This window comes from Macaca nemestrina, chromosome 9 (assembly GCF_043159975.1).
Source record: "Macaca nemestrina isolate mMacNem1 chromosome 9, mMacNem.hap1, whole genome shotgun sequence".
Lineage (NCBI taxonomy): Eukaryota > Metazoa > Chordata > Mammalia > Primates > Cercopithecidae > Macaca > Macaca nemestrina.
Window position 1 is genome coordinate 31,966,964 of NC_092133.1, and position 22,306 is coordinate 31,989,269.

The 22,306-nt window shown below is 55.5% G+C and overlaps 3 protein-coding genes and 1 long non-coding RNA gene across 10 annotated transcripts in view; 3 read left to right on the forward strand and 1 right to left on the reverse strand.

Annotated features, from left to right (window-relative positions):
- Positions 1-2,474, forward strand: part of OGA (O-GlcNAcase) — a 35,252-nt gene extending 32,778 nt beyond the window's left edge. For both annotated transcript variants that reach the window (XM_071069231.1, XM_011735546.3), the window contains one exon: positions 345-2,474. In XM_071069231.1, the coding sequence (XP_070925332.1) occupies positions 345-481 (137 nt within the window). In that variant the 3' untranslated portion in view covers positions 482-2,474. The remainder of the gene's footprint in view (positions 1-344) is intronic.
- A 137-nt stretch (positions 2,475-2,611) lies between these two features.
- On the forward strand, positions 2,612-5,568 carry LOC105478364 (nucleophosmin/nucleoplasmin 3). Its single transcript, XM_011735565.3, has 6 exons — positions 2,612-3,623; positions 3,970-4,055; positions 4,297-4,416; positions 4,537-4,630; positions 5,035-5,162; positions 5,257-5,568. Exons 1-5 carry the CDS (start codon positions 3,428-3,430, stop codon positions 5,151-5,153), a joined length of 615 nt encoding a protein of 204 aa, XP_011733867.1. The 5' UTR covers positions 2,612-3,427; the 3' UTR covers positions 5,154-5,162; positions 5,257-5,568.
- Positions 5,569-7,524: 1,956 nt separating this feature from the next.
- On the forward strand, positions 7,525-16,724 carry LOC105478366 (fibroblast growth factor 8). Of its 4 annotated transcripts, none has more exons than XM_071069237.1 (6): positions 7,525-7,657; positions 11,106-11,142; positions 11,666-11,752; positions 11,970-12,150; positions 15,290-15,396; positions 16,235-16,724. In XM_071069237.1, exons 4-6 carry the CDS (start codon positions 12,126-12,128, stop codon positions 16,523-16,525), a joined length of 423 nt encoding a protein of 140 aa, XP_070925338.1. In that variant the 5' UTR covers positions 7,525-7,657; positions 11,106-11,142; positions 11,666-11,752; positions 11,970-12,125; the 3' UTR covers positions 16,526-16,724. The 4 variants fall into 4 exon arrangements, with proteins under 4 accessions (XP_070925338.1, XP_070925339.1, XP_070925340.1 ...); XM_071069238.1 differs by having other exon boundaries at positions 12,003-12,150; XM_071069239.1 differs by lacking the exon at positions 11,666-11,752.
- LOC105478365 (uncharacterized) lies at positions 12,898-19,787 on the reverse strand. Of its 3 annotated transcripts, none has more exons than XR_011607683.1 (4): positions 19,639-19,787; positions 15,278-15,362; positions 13,856-13,955; positions 12,898-13,238 (listed from the first exon to the last, which is right to left on the reverse strand). It is a non-coding gene; the product is annotated as an uncharacterized lncRNA (long non-coding RNA). The 3 variants fall into 3 exon arrangements; XR_985264.3 differs by having other exon boundaries at positions 13,856-14,095; XR_985265.3 differs by having other exon boundaries at positions 12,898-13,278; positions 13,856-14,095.
- Between the last annotated feature and the right edge of the window lie 2,519 nt (positions 19,788-22,306).

Here is a 22,306-nt window from a genome sequence, read left to right on the forward strand (position 1 = left end):
TCTCTACTAAGAGTGGTAGCAGGCACCTGTAATCCCAGCTATTTGGGAGGCTGAGGCAGGAGAATTGCTTGAACCCGGGAGGCTGAGGTTGCAGTGAGCCAAGATGGCGCCACTGCACTCCAACAGAGCAAGACTCTGTCTTGGAAAGAAAAAAAAAAAAGCCGGGTGCAGTGGCCACTCATTATTTAATTTTTTGAATATGAATTTTTTTAATTGTATGAAATGCAGGTGCTGGCATTGACAAGCCCTGTTTATATTAACTATATCAAAGATGATAGTTTTATATCCATAATTATACCAATTAAGTGACTTATTTATGTTTTGAATATTTGTTTTATTTCTAGGCTCCCGGGGAGCTTTCTGTGAAGTGAGACCAGATGATAAAAGAATTCTGGAATTTTACAGCAAGTTAGGCTGTTTTGAAATTGCAAAAATGGAAGGATTTCCAAAGGATGTGGTTATACTTGGTCGGAGCCTGTGACATTTGTAGGCACTGTGAACTGTCCAAAAGTCTCTTAACTGCACCTTGTGGGTGGCAGTTGAGGTCTTCATACAGTTCAGCCTCTGGAGTGGCAACAGATCAGTCAATTGGATTCGAAACAAAGAAGACTATGTAAAACTCACCCATCACACTTTCAGACTACTCACTGGTTGGAAGAATATAGTATTGCAGCAAATCCTGTATGAAAGAGATGTGGGCTTCCTTTTTGAGTCTTGTGTTAGGTGCTGAGACCTTTTACATGGGCTTATACAGGGAGAGAGTCTTCAATAAATGTAGTCAGCACTATTTTCTGCATCCAGTGTGGTTGCATTTCTCACCTGAGGGTAATCAAAATAACATCTGTCATCTTCCTTGGTTTATTGAGTGAAATGTCTCAGTCTTTGGGGACATGGCAGAGATGAAAAAGATTTAGTGGGTTTCAGAAGTGTCAGGGTGGAGTGATTCCAAGTGGGATGGTTGTGGCATTAGTTTAAGCTGAATAAATAATTTCAATTTGGGGCAGTTATTCTGCTTTTTGTAAAGCCGTGGCCAATTGTCTCCTGTAATGACTTGGTTCAGGCATGTTACTTTGTAGGGACAAATGTGCATTTGTTTGTGGCAAAAGCCTACAGTTGACAAACTTGTAAATTTCTTTGTATATAAACTAGCTGTAACCTGACTATCCTTTGTGTTTACTGTTTCTGTAAATTTTTTTCCTCTAAAAATGAAAGGGTGTTGGTTCAGAATGGCACTTTGAATAATGTAAACCAGTGAAAAGTGGATTTTCTTTTGTCTTTGGGTTTGGGGTTGTTTTTGTTCTTTTTGAAGTTTTATTTTTAAAGTGCCTCCCGCCTAGGCCATGACCATTTGGGGTACGAGAGCCTAATTTTGTAGGACTTAATCTGTTGCAAGGTGCAGTTACTTCTGGAAATTAACCTCAATATTAGGTCAGCATGTGAAATGTTGGATTTGACATTTGTCAGGTAGGGTTCGGGAACTGATTGGTCCCATTTGCCCTCAGGTCAGTTGTTTTTTAATCTCAAGACCTGTTACTACTGATTTTTATTAAATCAGAGTCTTTAATTCTTGCATGTTTGTATCTAATTTCTGAAAGAATGAATGAGCACACTTTAACCAGTTATTTACAGTTACCTTTTTCCTTTAACCAGATTGTGAAAGCTTCATGTATTTTCATTTAGATTCGGTGTTTCTAAGGGTTCTGAGCATGAAGCTGGCAGATAATCTCTGCAGGACTCATTTTTTCATCATGGCTGGCTGATTTCTCCATGGATTCATAACAGTATTTTGTTATCTTGCTTCTCTGCAGTTTTGCATCAGCTGTTTAACTTCGAGCTGAGTGAGGGGAGAGGGGTAAAGAGAAAGAAACTTCAGTTTCTTTCATAGAACTCCACCGGTGTGGGCTTTGACAGCCCTAAAGCATTGTACCTAGTGGTACCTAGTGACTTTCAACCAAGGCCTTTGAGTATGCACTAAGTAGGTGAGAAGAAAGGAGAGAAGGTTTTAAGGTTAGAAACCTTTTAACTGATAGAAGGATATGGTATGTTGTAAAGCTGGAACCAAGTTTGCATTTTTGAGGGCTTGAGATGAAGGGAAGACCCCTACTAGATAGTAAGACAGCTGAATTTTCCTCAGTTTTCTCGTATTTAACAGCAGTGGACAATTCTAGCATTTTGTCTGGAGGATTTCAGAGTTAACCTCATGGAATCAGGATGTTTTAGTAAGTTTACTTTTGGTTTTATCTTGGCTTTTAGTAATCATGTTGGCTGGTCTGGTCACAGGTAACTGTGAAACAGATGTCCTGGTCTTTGCTTTCATCACTCTAGGATCATGAAGTGCTATGCTGTTTCCTGGTTATGAATATTAAGGTTGGAATGACATTTTTATTGATTGTTTAGATCAGAGCTCAGTTCCTGTAGAAAACGAACTGTAAAAGACCATGCAAGAGGCAAAATAAAACTTGAAGTGAATGCTTGTCGTGTTGTATTGTGTGAATCTATTTCCTGTCTGCGCCCTACCTTCTCTCCTCTTTCATGCCTCACCTACAAGCAGTATGCCTCCTCTCCACAGCTGTTCCAAGTTAGAGATTGGATCTTGAAGGCAGCCCTCCTACCTCCCATCACTTCCAGATTTTCCTTAGGGCAAGAGCTAAGAAAAGTAGACTGGTTCTTAGCCAAGCCACCCCACCCTCTTGCCACAGTTACAACCTGGGTGTGAAATAGGGCCTCTTGTTTGAGTTTTTGCTATCTATTGGGAAAAAGCACACAGTTGGCCTGATTCTTAAAAGGCGAAAGATGGCGTGAGTAGCGTAAACTGACAATCCAGGGCGCAAAGATAACTTCTGGCTGATTTGGAATTAAAAGCTCAAAAAGCGTGGGTCGGCCAGGAACAGAACACACATGAACTAACTAGTTCTCTGCTAGCAGCTAAGGCTCAGTGAAGGCATAACAAGTTGCGGGGTCATTGGAGCAGGAAGAGTAGGAGAGGCTTAGCCGAGAGGACACAAGTGTTAGGATGGAAATTCCTGAACTGAAAGTCTTTAGGCTCCTCGGCTCTCTTGAGGCAAAGACAATCTGAGTGCATTTCCTTTGCTTGTGGCGGAAAAGCACTGCCCTGAACCCCACCTTTGCTGGGAGGAGGAGTAAGAAGAGTTAACTTTTATATCTATACCTCCTTTAACGAAAGCTTACCCTGGGTGGGAAGAGTGGGAGACACTCCTCCGACACAGAGCGAGGAGCTTGGGGAAGTGGACACCCTCGTAGTCGTGGAAATGAGCAAGGATGTTAACATAAATCCCAAATCCGTTCTTCTGTGATGTTTACTTCCTTTCTCTTCGGTCTTGATACAATACGAGCAGAGGCTGCGGGCTCCGGGTAGGGCTGCGGGGTCTCGGTGCCTTTTCTCTTTCGGGACTGAGCGTCTCCTTTAATGGGCGGGGCCGGAACTGGCCGAGGGTCCCCGGCTTTGTGCGTGTCGGGGGCGGAGTTTGGAGAAGGCCCTTGCAGCATGGCCGCCGGCACTGCAGCTGCCTTGGCGTTTTTGAGTCAGGAGAGCCGAACGCGGGCCGGGGGTGTCGGGGGCCTGCGGGTCCCAGCCCCAGTCACTATGGACAGTTTTTTCTTCGGTATTGGGGAAGGGAGAGGCTGAGGGTGGTACTGGGGCGGTAAGAGGTAGGGATGAGAGGCGGAATGCGGAGGGTTTCACGGCGTGGGTGTGGGCGGAGGGCTGCTTTGCTGTTCCTGGAGGAGAGGGGGCCTCGCACGCACAGCCGAAGGGGGCGGCGAGATCCCTGCCCCAGATGTGTTGGGCGGGGCCCACGGCCGAGCGCCCCAGGTGTTCTGAGAGAAGAGAAGGAGGTGGACGTGTAAATGGCTCGTCCGCGCAAGGTTACACGTGACCGCGGGTTGGTGACATCCCCCACCCCCAGCCCCGTACACACGCTCAGGCATACTCACTGTTATTTCTCCCAGGCTGTGAGCTCTCCGGCCACACCCGCTCCTTCACCTTTAAGGTAGAGGAAGAGGATGATGCGGAGCACGTGCTGGCACTAACCATGGTGAGGGGCGGGGGAGTGGGGTTTCAATAAATAAGCCCAGGCAAGCAATATATGTCTCTACCCAACCCCCGGACCCCCTTTACTTGGAGACACCTCCTCAGCCTAACCCCCCGGCATGGGCGGCTCCCCTGGCCAGGTGAACCGGGACCTCTGAAGCTGGGCAGGTGCTAGGGTAGATGCCTTTACTTGTGGTGTCAGCCCTCGCTTGAGGAGACCCTGAGACCCTGTGTACCCTTCCCAGCTCTGCCTCACCGAGGGAGCCAAAGACGAGTGTAATGTGGTAGAAGTTGTGGCCCGGAACCATGACCATCAGGAGATCGCAGTCCCTGTGGCCAACCTCAAGCTGTCCTGCCAACCCATGGTGAGTTCCCCAGCTCTACCCTCGTGGTGGTGGTGGTGAGGGGGTTGAGGACGTCAGTACTCATTACAGTGTGGGGTGGGCTAGGAGTGGGCCAGGCCTTCATCCTTGTCTTCCTCCCAGCTCAGTCTGGACGACTTCCAGCTCCAACCACCTGTAACCTTCCGCCTGAAGTCGGGCTCTGGCCCTGTGCGGATCACTGGGCGGCACCAGATTGGTGAGAGGAGGAAAGGGCCCTCTCCTTTGCTTCCAGTAGACTCTCCCATCAGGCTTCCCCCACTCCGCACTCCTGCCCCATCCCACCTTCATCTCCCAGTGCAGTCCTGTACAGGTCTGCGTGCCCTTCACGCTGTGCCCTGTGCATGACATGCCCTCCCCTTTCCGTCTACTCAAGCCTACCTCCTCCATGGAACATGGCCCAGCTTCTCCAGCTCCAGTGATGAAGACTCCTTTGGCTCTTTGTGACCCAGTTCAGGGTCTGAGGTTCTTCCCACTTAGCCCATAAGCACTGGGAGGTCAGGGTCCCTGCAAGCCTAGAACCACAGGGCATGAAGAAATGGATGCGGTGTGAAAGTGTCTGGTCTTAACATCCCATCCTTCTACTGCTTGTGTGTCCACCAGTTACGATGAGCAATGATGTTTCTGAGGAGGAGAGCGAGGAAGAAGAAGAAGACAGTGACGAGGAAGAAGCTGAGCTGTGCCCCATCCTTCCTGCCAAAAAGCAGGGGGGCAGGCCCTAGCCCTCCTTGGTGAGTTGCGGGGAGAAGTGCCCAGCACGCTCTGGGAAGGGGCGGGAGAAGCAGTTGAGGGCCTAGCTGCTGATTCCTTGTTTCCTCTTTTCAGGTCAGCTCCATGCGCCATGCACCGCCATGAACCCTGTTCCCCGAGAAGTTTCAAGAATTGTAAATGTTTCTTCTTCCTTGAAGAGGAGAGCTTGGGTGGGGTTTGGGTGGGAGGGACTTGGGTCTTTGGTGCTAGGAGAGGGCCTGTGCTCCACACAGCCCTGGTTTTCTGATCTTGCACCATTCTTGGGGCCTCTCTTCCCACCTGTCTGTGAGGATTAGAAGTTAGTGCCGGAAACTCAGAACTACAGATTTTTAATAGTTTTTACATTTTTGGATAAAGGTTGAAATAAAGTGGTGTGGGATTTTTGCAGCTCCTGTGTGGCTTCTTCCTGTGCTAGGTGATGTTTCCCTAGGGACCGCCAGGTGGCACTGTGGCAGCACCCAGGGTGGTCCTGGGCCTGGGGGAGGGTGGAGAACTCTGGGATCTTCTACCCTCACGACCCTGGGCTAGGACCAGGGGCCTGGGCCCCAGTTGCCTTGCTGGAAGAGGACCTCCCAACACTCAGCCCGTTTTCAGTCTCTGCAGGTGGGGGAGGGCCATCGCAGGAGGTTATCAGCATCCAAACAAGGGGTCTGGGCCTCTGTCAGCACTCAGGCTGATGGGCAGCGGGCAGATAAGCGGGCTTGGGCAGCCTGAGGAATGTGCGTCCCTAGCCCCATGAGGGGCTCCGGCCCAGAGAGGGCCTGTGAGGGCAGGGTGGGACCAGGCTTCGCTCCTCCTTTGAGCCTCGCAGGCCCTCTCTTGAGCAGGGCTGGGACCTTACAGAAACCTGACTCCGGGGGCCAGATGGAGGGGACTAGCCAGATTGGGTGACAGGGAAACCAGAATCCGGGTGGCCTGGCATATGGGGGCAGAAAAGGGCCCCTGGGAATTGGCCTCCTGGACTAAGGGGTTCTTGTGCCCCACACCCCGTGGGGTCTGGGGGTCTCTGGTGCCTGGAATCAGGTAGTTTTGGCACTTGGCTGTCTTTGTGCCAGGAAGAAGGGACACACCTGATTTGAGGATGAGTGTGTGTGACCAGCTCTGGGGTCAGCAGTTCAGCAGCTGTGTGTGTGTGGGGGAGGATTGTCAATGCCCACAAACAAACAAACAAACAAAACATTGCCTCCCGAGACAGCCTGGGGCCACAAAGGCTGAGGATAGACAGAGAACAGGGCCTGATGGGGGTCAGGCCAACTCCTACCCCCAGCCTCTGGGCAAGGGGGAGGGGCTCCGGGATATCATGGGCTGGTGGTTCTGGGGCAGGTGAGGTCAGCTTTGAAGACCTTGCGTCCTCAGTACCTACCCGCACGCTCTTCAGCGCATCCCTAGTGAAGGAGATTCTCCCTGAGCCCGTGGTGAGGAACTAGGGGTCCAATTTCCAACCTCCCTCTTCCTCAAGTTGAGGACAAAGGGAGATGACGCCCGTCTGTGTTGCGGTGATCTGGGTCGCAGGCGCCTTTCTCCGCTCCAGTACGACTCTTTTAAAAATGCTTCCCTGGGGAACCCAGCGGAGGGGCGGCCTGGCTGGAAACCATGGGTCTCGCTGCGGAGCGCGGTCGGCAGGCAGAGGGAAGGCCGGGCTGGCGCCCTCTGGCGGACGAGGTAGAAGCCGTTCGTGGTCGTACCGCTCCCCTGGCCTCTAGAGGCTCCGGGCGGGCCCCCTGGGGCCGGGGCCTCCGAGTCCCGCCAGTGCTCTGGGCGGCCGAATCTTGGGCAGAAGCCGGGGGAATGCCATTGAGGCTTGCTTGCATGCGTGCATACGTTCATTCATTCATTCAAACGACTCGAGTTGGAGCGGGGAAGTCGGGCTGCGGCCCTCACTCCTCTTTCCCTTCCTTCCTCCTTTTGGCCCCAGCCTCCAAAGGCCTCGGCACGTGCGTGGCAGGAGGAGCGGGAGACTGGCTGAGTGCCTCGCAGAGTCCTCTCTCCGGGGAGGCCTCCCTAGCTGACCCATCTACACCCTGCGCGGCGCCGCCCCAATATTTATCCCACCCACCCCCCGCGATGGCACTGATCGCTGCGTGCATTCTTCCCGGTTTTCCGGGTCGGTCTCCCGGTGGGAGCGGGCCAGCGCCGAGCACGCTCCTGCCCGCAGTGGGGGCCCAATCCACATCAGCCTCTCGGCCCAGGAGTATCTTGGCCGGTTGGGGCGCCCTGCGGACACAGCTGGGCATGGTTTATTCCTCTCTCCACGCCCCCGCCTCTCCTCGAGCCCTCTTCTCTGCCCTTCAGCGCACAGTAGGAGCGCTGCCGGCTCACTGTGACCTCACAGCCCTGGGGGATGAAGGCATACGCCGGGGTTTGCCGACTGCTGGAGGAAGGGCAGGCTCCTATTTGGGGGCCGAGGGAGACGACTCCCAGACAGCGGCCGAAGTGCTTAACGTAGTCTCGGCGATTTGCATTTGAACGGTCGGCGGTGAGTCCGCGGCGCTTTGAACGCCCGGCGCAGGAAGCGCGCGTCGGAGCAAGCTGCGGTCTCCGGCGGGTGTGGATTGGAGGGGCCAGGGGCTGGGCTGGGATCGAGGGGTGCGTTTGGAAATAGGCTGAAGGAGTGTGTCTGGGTGCCGGCGAGGGCGTGTCTGCGGAGACGGGCCGTGTGTTGCCGAGGAGTGTGTGTTTGTGTTTGCAGGTGAGGGAGTTTGTGTCTGTGCGTGTGTGTGTTTGTGTTTGCGGAGTGTGGGGGCGGCCGGGAAAGGTGGCTGGGCTGTCACTCAGCGATCAGGTTGACAGGCGCTCCCTCATCTGGGCCAGGGAGCTCTGATTGCAGATTCGAGGAAACAAAATAGCAATTGTAATTACCCGGCTTTGATAAGATAAAGGAGGGAGGGAGCTGGCCGGGAGGCGGGTGAGCCAGCGAGGGAGGGAGCGGCCTGCGGGGGCGCGGCGGGATATTTGCATCTGTCAGTCATGGGGCGTGCCGGGGCAGAGCCAGGTGCTTGCTCATGGGGTGCCTCCATCTGCTTCTCTCCCCCAGAGAAAGGGACTTTTGGGGAGATGAGAATTTCAACGAACTAGGTGAGGGTCCACTTCTCAGGAGGGTCCCCAAATCCAAATGTAAAGGAATCCTGGTCCAGTACAGACTCCCTGGCAGAGGCTGGGACAGGACTGAAACTTGACCTCAGACCCTTCAGATCCCAGGACGCCCATCTTCTTTCTCTGGGGCAGAGGAAGAAGGGTGGCTGAAGACCATTGAGGGTCAGCCCAGGGCCTCAGAATCTTCTGGGGGTTCCACAGCGGGAGCTGAATGCTGGTCTCAGCCAGGGGCTCTGCCCCTACCCCCGTTCCAGGGAGGGGCAGGTACCCAGAGTTACTCTGGCTGTGACCCCAGGACCATGCAAACACTGTTGGATGGGTGGATCACCCTCACCCCTGCCTGGGGCCTACTCCCTGCTCTGCTCATCTCACTGAAGTTCAGAGAGTCCATGGTGGGAGAAAGCCCGTTTCTTACAGGAAGTGCCTGTCCCCTGTCCCCATCTCTCCATTCAATCATTTGTTCATCAATATACACAACTAAACAGCCTGAGGGCCTACTATGTACAGGGATGAGGGTAAGACCACAAGCAAACAGACATCACCCTTGCCCACTTGAAGCAGTGCAGAGAGGGAAAGAGACCCACTCAACAAATTGTGACTCAGGCCTTAACACAGAGCACAGGGGAGGCAAGGGCTGGCCTGGGCTGTGGCCACTTGTGTCCATCTGACTTGTCTCCGCCTGATGGGCCCACCTCCCCATGGGCTTTAGAGGAGACAGTGCCTGCCAAGCCTGTAGCAGATACAAGTGCTCACTTACTGGTGGTGTTGCTGGTGATCATCTGTTGGGAGGGGGTGAAGGCAGGTCTTCCTGGGGAAGTTGCAAATAGGCTGAAGTCTGAAGACTCAGCCACTTTCCCCATCATTCATTCTTTCATTCAATGAACTTTTAACTGCAGAACAGCTCTGCCCAGCTTTGTGCCTTGAACTGTGATTTCTGAGCTCTTAAGACATGGTCCTTGCCACAAGGTCTGTGTGGGCAAGAGCCCAGTGAACAGACTCCTGGAGGAAGATGGCAGGTGTGCTCTGGAAGTCTACTTCTCTGAGGAGAGATAAAATCTTGGAACACACCCTCTGTTTTCCCGTCTCTCCATTGCTCAGTGTTTGCATTTATGGCTGGTAGTTGGAAAGATGGGGCACAGGGAAAGGTGGGACACAGAGGAGGGAGGGAGGCAGGGCCTGGCTGTGAGGCTGGACTAGGGCTGCTGCTAATTTTGGCCTAATGGCTTCCTGGGACCACACGAAACCCTCCAGCCCTACCCCCAGGGGAATGCAGGGTCAGTGGGGAAGGGAAGTTGTGGGCGAAGGCAGCAGCCTGGTAGGGCATCACCTGCTCCTCACAGGGCACCTGTCCCAGGTCATCTCTGCCCACCCAGGCTGCTCCCACAGAAGCAGCGTGGGGGCTCAGGGTTTCCCAAAATCTCAGTGGGGAAGCCACAAGGTGAGGGGCTAGGAAAGGCTTAGACAAGTGCCTACCTTCTCCCATGCCCCAGGCCCAGCTGACCAGCCCCTGCCTAGAATGCAGTAGGTGTGTAAATATCTGTGAAATGAAAAACAAATGGGGCTTTGAGGGGGAAAGGGCTGGGTGGCCTGGATGGAAGTCCCTTCCCCCAGGAAAAGCTACTGAGAACAGTTATTTTTGCCCCTGCTGCCTGCTGGGGTAGGGGGACAGTGGGTCCTGCCAGGGGCCTCCGGACTCTCTCTTCCACACAGGTGGTTCGGGGTGCTCCTCAAGCTTCAGGCTAGTGTGTGTGTGTGGCGAGGGGCACAGGGGAAGGGGTGACGGTGATAATGCGGGGGAGGGGGAGGCATTTCTGGTTCCCAGGGCCTCCTTGGGAGACTGAACGAGACTGGAGAGACCAAAAGGACGGGGCACGCGGCAGAAACAGGGGAGTGGGGTCCGGGTGGCACCGGCACGCACTGCGCTAGGGCCGGGTGCGCAGCCATTCGCCGCACGGTTAGCGGCCGCTCCCAGGGGGCAGTCCTGGCGGGACACACAGTAGGTGGCTCGGAGACTGCTATGTAGCCGGCGGCAGGAGCTGCTGGGCCCGGAGGTGGAGACCCAGCCCCACCGGACTGGGGCGCGCTGGGCGGTCAGGGAATCCCTGGCCCGGGGTCTCCTGGCCCGCAGAGCCCGCAGCCCCAGGCGCCCCCATCCCCGCGCGCCCGGGCCGGGAGAGCGCGCGAGGGCACAGGCTGCGGATAGGGGGAGGCGCCCAGACCGGCCGCCCCCGCCCCTACCACGGGTCCCCAGACCCCTCCCCTAGCCTAGACCCCCAATCCCGGACCCGTCGGCCGCCCCGCCCCGGCCGCCCCGCCCCCGCCCCGGGCTGCATCCAGGCCCCAGTTCCCAGCCGGGGGCTGCGGGCTCCCGCCGCCCGCCCCGCGCTCCCCCCTCGCGCCCGGTGCGGCGCCCCCCGCCCCCACCCCTCCCACCTCCCCACCCACCCCGCCAGCCCGTGACCCTCCCGCCCGCTCCGGCACCGGAGCAGCCAGCGGCCACCGGCTCCGGCAGCGGCGCACAGCGACTCGGTGCGGCTTGGCGAGCACGACATTCCACGGGACCCGCGGAGCCGCGTCGTGGTCGCCGCCGGCCTCCCGCACCCGCACCCGCACCCTCTCCGCCCGCGCCCTGCTCCTAGCGTCCCCCCGCGGCCGCCCACGGGACGGCGTGACCCGCCGGGCTTTTGGTGCCCCGGGGCCGCGCGCCATGGGCAGCCCCCGCTCCGCGCTGAGCTGCCTGTGAGTACCGCGCCGCCCTGCCCCGCCGCCCGCCCGCCGCGCCCCTCGCCTCACCCGCGCCTCTCTCTCCCGCCCGCTTTTGTCTCCCACAGGCTGTTGCACTTGCTGGTCCTCTGCCTCCAAGCCCAGGTGAGGAGGGATGCGCGGAGGAGGGGGCCGGGCGGGCCGGCTGGAGACCCGGGTGGGCAGCGCCGGTCGGGGGCACTGGGACTGACTCTGCGGCCGGCGCCGGAGGGCTGAGGGCACTTTAGAAACCCAGCCCCGAGCCAGCCTGAGGAGGAAGCTGAGGCACAGAGAGGTAGCACCCCGCCAGAGGTCACACAGCGAGTGAGTTGCCAGGACAGAAGCGAAGGTCTCGGAGCCCAGCACTGTCCCCTATGTATCCTCGCCGGCTGGGGGCACAGGGAACACTCAGCCGCCGAGGAAGGGGGCAGCCGGGGCCAGGAGATGGATGTTCGATGCCAGGGGAAGCCGGGTGACTACAGCAGAGATCCTCTCCACGCCCCTCGGGGGAGGCTTGTGGCCGGTTTGGCCCAACGATCGGGTGCCCAGGTCCCCTGCACTCTCAACATTTGCTCCGTAAATTTGTCTTTATAAATGTCAGGGGTCGGGGAGCGCTGTCTCCCTACTTAAAAGCGCCCTGCTCCTCTAGGAAGGCCCGGGCGGGGGCCCTGCGCTGGGCAGGGAGCTCGCTTCCCTGTTCCGGGCTGGCCGGGAGCCCCAGGGTGTCTCCCAACAGGTGGGTCCAGCTTTTCCCTGGGGCTTGTTTATCCTGGGCTGGGTCTGCCCGATTTGCCTGGGTGGGGGATGGTGGCCTGGGCTGGCATGTTGGGGGAAACCCCAGCACCTGCTGGTGGCTTCGGGCAGTGAGGGGGACGCAGGGTGATGGGGCCACTCGGGCCCCTGGGCGGAGTAGCATTATAATGGCGTATTGTGTATTTTTCAATTTCCTAAAGGTAACTGTTCAGTCCTCACCTAATTTTACACAGCATGTGAGGGAGCAGAGCCTGGTGACGGATCAGCTCAGCCGCCGCCTCATCCGGACCTACCAGCTCTACAGCCGCACCAGCGGGAAGCACGTGCAGGTCCTGGCCAACAAGCGCATCAACGCCATGGCAGAGGACGGCGACCCCTTCGGTAAGGCGCGCTGAAGGTAGCTTGTGGGATGAGCGGCGCCTGCACCGCCAGTCCCAACTGCACTGACAGGGGGCCTGCAGGGTCCCCAGCTCAGAAGGGAAGGAGTTAAGGCAGAAAGGTGTCTTGAGGGTCAGCTGGGGAAGAGAGGGCTAGGGAAGGGACCTCGGGGAATACTTGGCCACAGGTGCCCCCTTCCCTGCCCAGCAAATGAATGAATCTAGGAATCTCCCTTTACACGCCCCCACCTCATACACCCCTCCCCAGCTGCAGGTGGAGGCAGGGGGTTCAGGGGGAGGGGGCCTAGGTTTAAGGGAAGCGCTTGAAAGAGGATATGTCGCCAGGGCCCACAAAAGGAGAGTGGGAAAGAGAAGGGAGAGAAATCCCCTCAACTCTCCCAGTTGGAAAAGGGGTTTGCTGGGAACCTTTAAATACTTTGATCAGAAGGGTCAATTAAGGTGGAAACTGGGCTTGGAAGGGGCTCTCCCTGCTTCACTCCCCGGGGAACCCAGGCGGCTGAGGCAGGGCTCCCGGCTCCCTGTGGGGTGGCCAGTACGGAGAGCTACTGCCGGCAGAGAAGCTGAGGACTGATTGATTTCTAAAACATTCAATATTCCTGCCTTGAAACGGGGCCAATTTCCAGAGTCCTGTACCAAGAGAAACCTCTGGGCGGCTGGTGTTGTTTTTAGAGAGCGATTATTGTGAGTTTAAAAACCTTTAAATAATGACCACGTTAAACAAGCATGAAAGGAGAGGGGAAGACTCTATTAAAATGTAATAAAAAGGTGAGGCATTTTAAGAGCTAAGAAGAAAAATGAAGAATGATATAAAACAGAAAAAGAACGAGCTTTTTTTCAGATGTGGAGTTTGAAAGGAGTTGCAAGTCTGTAAATGTTAAAAAAGAGGTTCAAGATTGTTCTCTCTGAATCTCTGGAGAGATCCCCGCGTCTGGCAGAGCGATTAAAACTCTTCTTACTTTCACCTTTTTTAACATTTCCTGAATACTTTCTCCTCTTCTTGAGCCAGTTTGGGGGATCGAGTATGTCTCGCTGCATTTTTTCTGCATCGACGTAGCTGACTTCCCTTCAAAGCTGGAGGAGGAGACATAATTTTCCTGGGATAAATCTGTCACTGGGGTGGAAGAATAGGTTTGAAAATGTTAAGCTTTCCAAAAGCCCGGTTGGTGGAGCTGCCGTAAACTGCAGCCCCAGCTCTCCAGATCCGAGCAGATTCAACCGACCTGGGAGAGAGGGGGCTCTCTGGGGTGGGGGTGGGGGCAGCCTGCCTGGTGGCCGAGCCCCCCTGCTGGGCTGGCAGAGCAGGCCTACCGTCCCTTTGTCCCTCCAAATTGGCTGCTCGCTGCCCTTCTCAGCTTCTAAGGAGAGGAGACGAAGGCCTGGCTCTTCCAGAGTTTGCTCTATCAGAGCAAATGGCCCAGCATCCTTGGATTTTGGGGAGAAAGCAGAAGCCAAGCTGATGTGGGGGAATTCATCTTCAGACATCAGAGGAAGTCTGATGCCCACTTCTCTCCTTGGCCATCTAAGAGGTTTCCCACCTTCCCTAGTCCCTGCCCCACAGCAGGATAGGAGCTGGGGGCCTAAGAACAGAGGCTCAGGGTATTCAGCCAGGACTGGAGGAGTCTGGGGAGAATAGCAGAGAGGTCTCAATGGCTTCTTTATCGGCCCCAGGAAGATGCAGAGGCACCTACTTCATCCCTGCCTGCTGCATCTGGCCAGAGTCCGCAGAGTGGCATCCTCTCACTCATCTAGTCAGCATCCTTCCTGGCCCTTAAAAACAGCTGCCTCTTGCTGTGGAAGGCAGAGCAGGAAAGGGATGAGCAGACTGGCTAGGTCCAGGAGGAGGTGGGCGGGCAGGGAGGTGACAGCTGCATTTCGCTGCTGACTTGGGGCCACACTGGGGGCTTGGCCACTGGGTCCCAGCACTGCACCTGTGTAAAGAGGGGGACGTTACAGGCTGAGCAGTGATGACTGACTTGCTGACCTCAGTGCCCCCAACCCCTGCCATGGGTTTCAGGGACAGAGGAGGTGCCATGTGTCAATGCAGGCTAAGTCCAACAATTGGCTTTCTCAAGGAGTAGAGAGGCTGGGCTCTGTGGCAGGGAGGGCAGGAGAGCCAGCACCTTCTGTCCCTTCCCAAACAGTGAAGTCAACCTCACTACTTCCTTGGGGACAGCCTATGAGAGAGGACTGCATAGAGGGGTGAACGGGACAGGCTCCTGTGGCAACTTGGCTGTCTAAGGGGAGGGTAGTGGGGAAGGAGGCATAGAATTCAGCCCTGCCTCCTGGCCTCCAGACTAAGAGGCCAGCGGGCATGATTCTCCCTCCTCCTCACCCACAGAAGATATTTGGTCACTGGGCTGAGAAGCCCAGCTGTGATGAGGCTGAAAGAGAAAAGGCGATTGAGTTGATTTCTAGACACTGGGGGTGGGGGCCCTGGTGACTGGGAAACCACAGGGAAGAGGCAGGATCCTCATGGCAGGTGTCTGAGGTTCTGGGAAAGCAGCCTGCTCTGGGCTATGTGTTTAGGGAGAGCTGTCCCCATCACTAGCACCTTCTCAGCAGAGCAGAGCCTGGTGATGTTGGGGGTGGCGAAAGTTGTGAGTAAGTAAGGACCCAAAGTGGCAGAAACAGGAGACAATGCTTTTATCTTTGGCCTCGGGACTGGAGGTCACCACTGCACCCAAATGTTTGTAATGACCTGTGAGGCACGTGCACATGATATTCGGAGTTGGAAGGATCCTCGGAGATCTTTTGATTAGCCATGGAACTCTGATTCAATTAAATTTTACTTAGAGCCTCAGTCTAAGAGATTTAAAAAGAGGGTGGAAGGAATGGCACTTCAGCCTTTTCAATTTGATGTTCCCAAGACCTCTCTTGAGAACCCAGTTTGAAAACCATAATCCCGTCCACTGCTCTCTTTAAACCCAGGGCTGGGGCCTGAGGTCCAGAAAAGCACCTTGCCCTTTCTCTGGGTTATATAGCATGTTAGCAGCTGGGCTGGAGCTGGAGTCCATGTTTTGGGTTCCTGGTCTTTGGAGCAGTTGCTGCTGGGCTGTGACAAGTGAGTGGGCCAGCTGGGGTCAGGGATCTGCCAATAACCATCCTCCTACCTTCTCTGACAGCAAAGCTCATCGTGGAGACGGACACCTTTGGAAGCAGAGTTCGAGTCCGAGGAGCCGAGACGGGCCTCTACATCTGCATGAACAAGAAGGGGAAGCTGATCGCCAAGGTGAGGCTCCAGCAGGCAGGCGGGGTCCGCAGGACCTGGGGAGTGGCTTGGGCTGGCTGGACTCCTCCAGGACGGTCCTGTGCTCTGATCCTAACAAGGTAGGCAGAGGGCCACAGGGCCGTCTTGGGGTTACCTCATGATTGGGTGCAGGGGTGAGGGAGAAGGAAGCTGTTTGAGAGATGAAAACTATAAAAGGCAAAGGAGGAAGAATGAAGGCTAGGGAAGGGGCTGGGGGGGGTTGGTAAATTCCATATATCTTTTTAACAAATCGCCAAATTGCTTTGCTATTATGTCCAATTACATGGTACCAGCATTTGGAATGTTCAGTAAGCCGCAGGCCCAGCCCCTCGGCCGAGCTCTGCAATGGTTCCATTAGTCACGGCTCCTCTCCAGCCTCAAGCTCCCCGCTTCCTAGGCTTCTGGGGCTGGGGTCTCAGTGTCTCCTCCCAGGCCTCCCCTCCCCCATAGGGTGGCTGCCCTGGGGCCAGGGAGCCGAAGTCCTGAGGGGGTGAGAGGGGCAGGTGGGGAGATGGGTGGCCAGACTGGCGGGCAGGAGGCCAGAGCAGGCAGGCTCTGGGCCCCTCTCTCTGCCTCTCTGCATTGGGGCCCAGCCCCTCCGTAGACAGCCATGTGTCACTGCTGCCTGGGAGGACAGGAAGTTGCCGGGTGGGCTGCGGGTTGTGAGGGATTAGAGAGCGGGTGCCCAGGCAGGGGGTGGGGCTGCAGCTCCTGCCCACCTCGCCATCTGCTGGGGTGCCCACCTGCTGTCTGGGGCCGCTCACCCTCTGCCTCTGCTGGGGGAGCTCTGTAACATGGTGTCTGGCCCCCCTACCTGCAGAGCAACGGCAAAGGCAAGGACTGCGTCTTCACAGAGATTGTGCTGGAGAATAACTACACAGCGCTGCAGAATGCCAAGTACGAGGGATGGTACATGGCCTTCACTCGCAAGGGCCGGCCCCGCAAGGGCTCCAAGACGCGGCAGCACCAGCGCGAGGTCCACTTCATGAAGCGGCTGCCCCGGGGCCACCACACCACCGAGCAGAGCCTGCGCTTCGAGTTCCTCAACTACCCGCCCTTCACGCGCAGCCTGCGCGGCAGCCAGAGGACTTGGGCCCCTGAGCCCCGATAGGTGCTACCTGGCCCTCCCCACAACGCCAGACCACAGACAGGCTCATCCTGTAGGGCGCCCAAAACTCAAGCAAGATGACCTCTGCGCTGCTGCAGGCTGGGGAGGTGCTGGGGGAGCCCTGGGTTCCGGTTGTTGATACTGTTTGCTGTTGGGTTTTTGCTGTTTTTTGTTTTTTGTTTTTGTTTTTGTTTTTGTTTTTGTTTTTTTTTTAACAAAAGAGAGGCTCTATTTTTGTATTCCACTTGGCTGTGGTGTCTGTCTTCTTAACTCTCAGAAAGCCCCATTAGTGGCCTAGACTGGGATTCCGGCTGGGGGTCTGCAGGGGTGGGGGGCTTTCTCTGGTCTGTGCTACTGAGGCCCCAGTACCTGCAGGGCCCGCTGGCCGGGCAGCCAGGAACTCCACTGCACCCCCAGGTGGGGCAGGGAGGAAAGGACTGTGACACAGGCCAGTCCTCTTAGAAGTGGGTATCAGACTGGTGGCTATTAAATGATTGAAATATTTATTTAACTTGCATATTAAAAATATGTGCTGGAGAGTGAGTCCTGCCCAGGTCAGCCCCTTCCCCCAACCTTGCCCCAGCTGGTGGGCAGCTGGGAGACGCAAATGACCAGGCACCAGCTCTGACCGCAGCCTCCCTCCAGCCTAAGGACCCCTGCCTGTCAACCATCCCCATCACTGTCACTTGAGGGGTTTTCCTGAAAGGACAGAAGCAGAGAGAGGGGCAAGAAGAGGCTCTTAGCTAGTCCTTGGAGCTCTCAGATGTGTACCTCCTTGCACTTCACAGGGGCCATTGCTAACACTTCCCCAGGCCACCTCAGGGCCGGAAATAATGGATGTGCTAGGACCAGAGCTGTAATCATAGATTTAATCATCTTAAAAAACGCCTCTCTGAGTGCCTAGGTCCATGTGGGAGACCGATTGGAGATTCCAGAACTTGTTCTTTCTGAGACTCAGGCTGCAGAAAATAAAAGAGAAGAGCAACTGCCAGGGTCCAAGGTGGGGGCACATTGGAGGGGGACCACCAAGACTGGTGTTGACAATTGTCATGTGGGACAAGTGTTAACTTTGGGTGATCTGGTGAGATAGCTGTGGGCAGAAAGCACTGAGCTCCAGTGCTGCAAGGAGCCTGGGGAACTGTCTTCCAGGAAGAGGCTTCCTGCGTCGGAGGATGGGCCTGGCGGGAGAGGAGCTGGGCACTGGATGGCACCAGAAGGGAAGCTCATAGGCCCAGAGCAGAACTAAAGGCAGTCATGGCCTTGGGGAGAAGCAGGAGGCCGTGTGTGGAGGGAGAGAGGGCTGCTGTGGGAGTGGAGGAGCAGGTCATGGTATGGGCAGAGAAGGGAATGGGCAAGGGTGCAGGTGGGTGTTTGCGTGTGGATTGGTGAGACCGGTGTCCTGTGACACGGAGGAAGAACCCAGGCCCCACAGCAGTTTCCTGAGCGCAGAGCTGGCCCAGCCTTCATCATTGAGGCCTCCCATTGGGGCTTCTCCTGCTGCCTTCCTTGTTGATGCCCTGGGCTGGTCCCACAGCCCAGCTACTGAGCCAGTCTAGAAACCTCGCTCCTCTAGGGCTCTGTCCATTGGCATCTCCTGGGGTAGGGAGCAACCCAAGTCTTCCTCCCAGAGTTTCAGGCCCAAGTCCCAGGCTTAGCCCACCCCGGCAGATCAGGAATTTCGAGGCTTAGCGGGAAGCCTGGCAGTAGAGAGGCTGGCCTGTTCACCCACCTCTTGTGGCCTGCCACAGTGGGTGAGGGACTCTGGAGATAGTGGGTTTCTGCTGGTGCGAAGACACTGGATGTGGCGAAGGGGCCCTAGATGTCTCTCTTCCAGTTCCCCCCACTCTTAGCGCCTCCTCCTCTGCTCCCTTCCCCCTTTAATTAATTCTGGGTGAGCAGCCTGGCTTTATTGTGCAAGGAGCTGGGGTCTCACTGTGGGAAAAGTCACACCTTCTGAGCAGCTTCTGATGCCATGCAAATGAAGGGACCGTCCAGGAAACGCTTTCATCTGCACGGTCTCCTGTCCAGCCCCTAGCCCAGTAATTACCCGCATTTCATTTGTTTGAGAGCAATTCCTGGGGGAAGGCACTGGGTAGGAGGGAGTCTGGTGGGGGTGGAATGTTAGGCTCTCCGCCTGTGATCCTGGCCACAACGTGGGGCCAGGCTGGGCCAAGGCTGGCCCTGGCCAAAGCTAATCCTCAAGCCCCCAGGCTGGGGAGGCCTGAGTCCTCCAGGGTGGTGACAATGGGATTGTGCCATGTTTACATCATGGAAGAAGAGGGGAGCTTTGCAGAGAGCCAGACCTGACTTCTAGAAAGAGACACCTGGATGGGGAAAGGGGATGTGGAGGGGGACAGGAGGGTGGGACCTGGAACCTGGTCCTTGAGGTTGTCTGTGGCTTTGGGAAGAGGTTGACTCCCGGTAGGACTCCAGGCCAGGGACCCATGGGAGCTGCGCCCAGAGCACTGGGGCTAGGCCAGGCTAGAGCACCCATCAACTTGTTTATCTTTGAGCCACTGCCTCCACAGAGCCCTCACTAATGGGGTTTTACAGCCCACTCAAGCTGCAACTGGCCAAGAATCAATCATTACCGGCACTTAGTGGTTTGATAGTTAACAGCCTGAACTGAAGCCAAACTGGTTGTTAACTGTGATAACAACTGATTTCAAGGGGTTATTGCCGGCCCAATATGCTCAGCCCATTTATTTCGGGGAAAACAAGCAGGGAACTGTTGCAAGGCCCAGAAAAGGGAGGAGGACTGGGCTTCTCTCAACCAAAAGGCCCCCTGCCACTCAGTCCGGAGTTGGTGCTGGCTGCGAGGGCCCAGGGGCAGGCTGAGGGCTGCTTCAAGGCTTGACCACGCACACCCACTGAGGGCCTGCGTGTGAGCCCAGCTGATCCACACACTAGGCCCTTTCCAGCCTTCCCTCTCCCCACTACTCACCTCAATTATCCTCCTTCTCCCTCCCCATAACGCCCCAGAAGGACGGTCTCCATGAGGAGGAACCCAGGCCCAGTGGCCAGGCCTCTATTTGTCCCCACTCAGCAGCTGGGGCTGCACCCCCTGGCTCATTCATCCCTCACCCAGGGCTCCCAGACTCCTGCCAGGTACGAACCAGAAATGCCTTTCCTTTCAAGGCCAGTAAAAAGTCCACTTGGGTCTTGACTAGAAAGAATGAGCAAGAGCTCCCTCTTTCCACAGCACCAGGTCCTACCTCTACCCCTCCCTTCCTCCCTCAGCCAAAAGGAAGCAGGTGAGGCCAGAGTCAAGCATCATTCTAGAATGTTGCTGCTACAAAGGGCCTCGGGAGTTCCCCACCCTCCACAGATGACAACTGCAGCCCAGATGACCCATGGCTGGGGTCAAAGCTGGTGCTGTCCTAGAAATCAGGTCTCCCTCCCAGATCCAAGCTGCCTCCTGAGGGCTGCAGGTCTTTCCCTAATTCCATTCATTCATTCAGTAAATCTTGACTGAGTGCCTAGCATGTGCCAGGCTCTGTTCTGGGTGAGGGGACAGAACAGAAAATGAGAGACAAAAATGCCTGTTACTCTGGAGCCCATATTCTAGTGGGGGAGGACACATCAGACAGTGACAACCACCACAGAGACCAGCCCAGATTCAAAAACCACCTTCTTGGATTCTTCCCTGTTTCCAGCCTCTGACATTCAGTCATCTCAATATTCCAGAGAAGAGGATGAGTGTGAAAGGTGGTGGCAATTTTAAGCAAGGTTGTCAGGAAGGCCTGTGGATAACTTTGGGTCTGAGCACACTCCATCAGGGTAAGGCATTCCTATACCTGGGGGAGGACGATCCAGGGGAAGGGCGCAGCCACTGCAAAGGCACACTGCATTAGGGGGACAGGAAGCAAGCCACCACGGCTGCAGCACAGCTAAGGGAGGGTCTTGGGGGTGTGCAGTTGGGAGTTGGGGGTAGTAGAGAATGACAGAAACTGAGGTGAAGTCACAGAGACAGAAGGGGTGCAGAGACCTGGCGAAGGGCAGATCATGTGGGACCGTCGAAAAGACTTCAGTTTGGACTCGGACAGCAAACCACTGAGGGTTTTTTTTTTTTTTTTTTTTTTTTAAACAGAGTCTCCCTCTGTCACCCAGGCTGGAGTGCAATGGTGTGATCTTAGCTCACTGCAACCTCTGCCTCCTGGGTTCATGCGATTCTCCTGCCTCAGCCTCCCAAGTAGCTGGGATTACAGGCATGGGCCACCACGCAGAGCTAATTTCGCTGAGGGTTTTCAGCAGTAGAGTGACATGATCTGAATTAAGTCTTCCTAAGGTTGCTTTGGCTGCTGTGTTGCGACTACAAGGTAGCAGGGCAAGGGAGAGCAGTTATGAAGTAACCGCAATAATCAGGTGAGAGATAGTGAATGGAAGATGGTGAGGAGAGAGTGGGGTTTTGGACATTTTTTGCAAGTAGAGATGACAGGATTTGCTGATGGATTTGGATGTGGCTTGTGTAGAAAGAAAGGAGTCTAGGAGTTTCCATGGTTTCTGGCTTGAGCAACAAAAAAGATGGAGGCGTCATTCACTGAGATGGGGGAGATTCCGGGATGGGCAGATTTAGAGGGGAAGGGTAGGAGTTTGGTTTTGCACATGTTACATATGAGATGACCACATACATATTCAAGAGGAGATGAGTAGGCAGTTGTGTGTAAGTCTGGAATTCAGGGGAGAAGTCTAGTGTGAAGATAGCAATCCAGGAGTGTTCAGCACACAGATGATTTTCGAAGCCAGGAGACAGGATGGATTCCTTAGGGAGTGAGCAGAGATGGAGGAGAGGAGCCAGCCAAGCCTCCACGTGCTCCAAACATTTAGAGGTCAGGTGAAGAGGGAGAACTGGCAAAGAAGACTGAAACTGTGTGGCCCACGAGGTAGGCAGGAGGAAAAGCAGAGAGTGCTGTGGCCTGATGACCTAGGGGAAGGACAGAAGGATTCTGAGTCCAGAGCTTTACCTGGGGCTAGGGAAAATTTTCATGTCATCATGTCTCCCTACTCCCTACCCCCCACTCAACCCCAGGGCTGAGAGGAGGTGGCCAAAAAACAGGGCTGGTTTAACCTGGGAGCATCACCCTTGCCTCTCATCAGCAGGTCCTGCTGGCCTTCCCTCCAGACACCTCTCCAGTCCAATCCATCCACCGCCTACCCTATCTACCTATCTACTGCTACCACCCTGCTCCAAGCCATCATCAGTTCTTGTCTGGCTTATGGCAGTACCCACCCGCAACCTCAATTGCTGTTCCTGGTTCCTCTCTTATCCCCCTACAATCCATTCTGCACTCAGAAGCCAGAATTTTCAAGACACAAATCTGATTGTGTTACTCCCACCATACCCACACTTGAATTCAAACTCATTTCCAGGCCAGCACAAGCCCCTCCATGCTCTGCCTGTGGAACTCCACTCCTTCCCTGCTCTCCCTCTTGCCTGTTGCTCCCTGGACACACTTCCTCCAGCTTCTCTAACAAGCCCAGGGAGCCTCAGAGCCTTTGCAATTGCTGTTCTCGCCACTTGGAATGTCTTTCCTCCAGATCACTGGCTGGCCGACTGCATGATCTGGGTCTCTCTGCTGTCACTGTCTGTTTTTTTTTTTTTTTTTTTTTTTTTTATGGAATCTCACTTTGTTGCCCAGGTTGGAGTGCAGTGGCATGATCTTGGCTCACTGCAACCTCCGCCCCCAGGGTTCAAGCATTTCTCATGCCTCAGCCTCCCGAGTAGCTAGGACTACAGGCAGGCGCCACCACACCCGGCTAAATTTTTTTTGTACTTTTATTAGA

Coding starts and splice junctions, on each gene's coding strand:
- LOC105478364 (XM_011735565.3), top strand. CDS start 3,428: ATGGGCGGGGCCGGAACTGGCCGAGGGTCCCCGGCTTTGTGCGTGTCG. Junction 3,624..3,969: donor TATGGACAGTTTTTTCTTCG/GTATTGGGGAAG, acceptor TATTTCTCCCAG/GCTGTGAGCTCTCCGGCCAC. Junction 4,056..4,296: donor ACGTGCTGGCACTAACCATG/GTGAGGGGCGGG, acceptor TACCCTTCCCAG/CTCTGCCTCACCGAGGGAGC.
- LOC105478366 (XM_071069237.1), top strand. CDS start 12,126: ATGGCAGAGGACGGCGACCCCTTCG. Junction 12,151..15,289: donor AGAGGACGGCGACCCCTTCG/GTAAGGCGCGCT, acceptor CTTCTCTGACAG/CAAAGCTCATCGTGGAGACG. Junction 15,397..16,234: donor AGGGGAAGCTGATCGCCAAG/GTGAGGCTCCAG, acceptor CCCTACCTGCAG/AGCAACGGCAAAGGCAAGGA.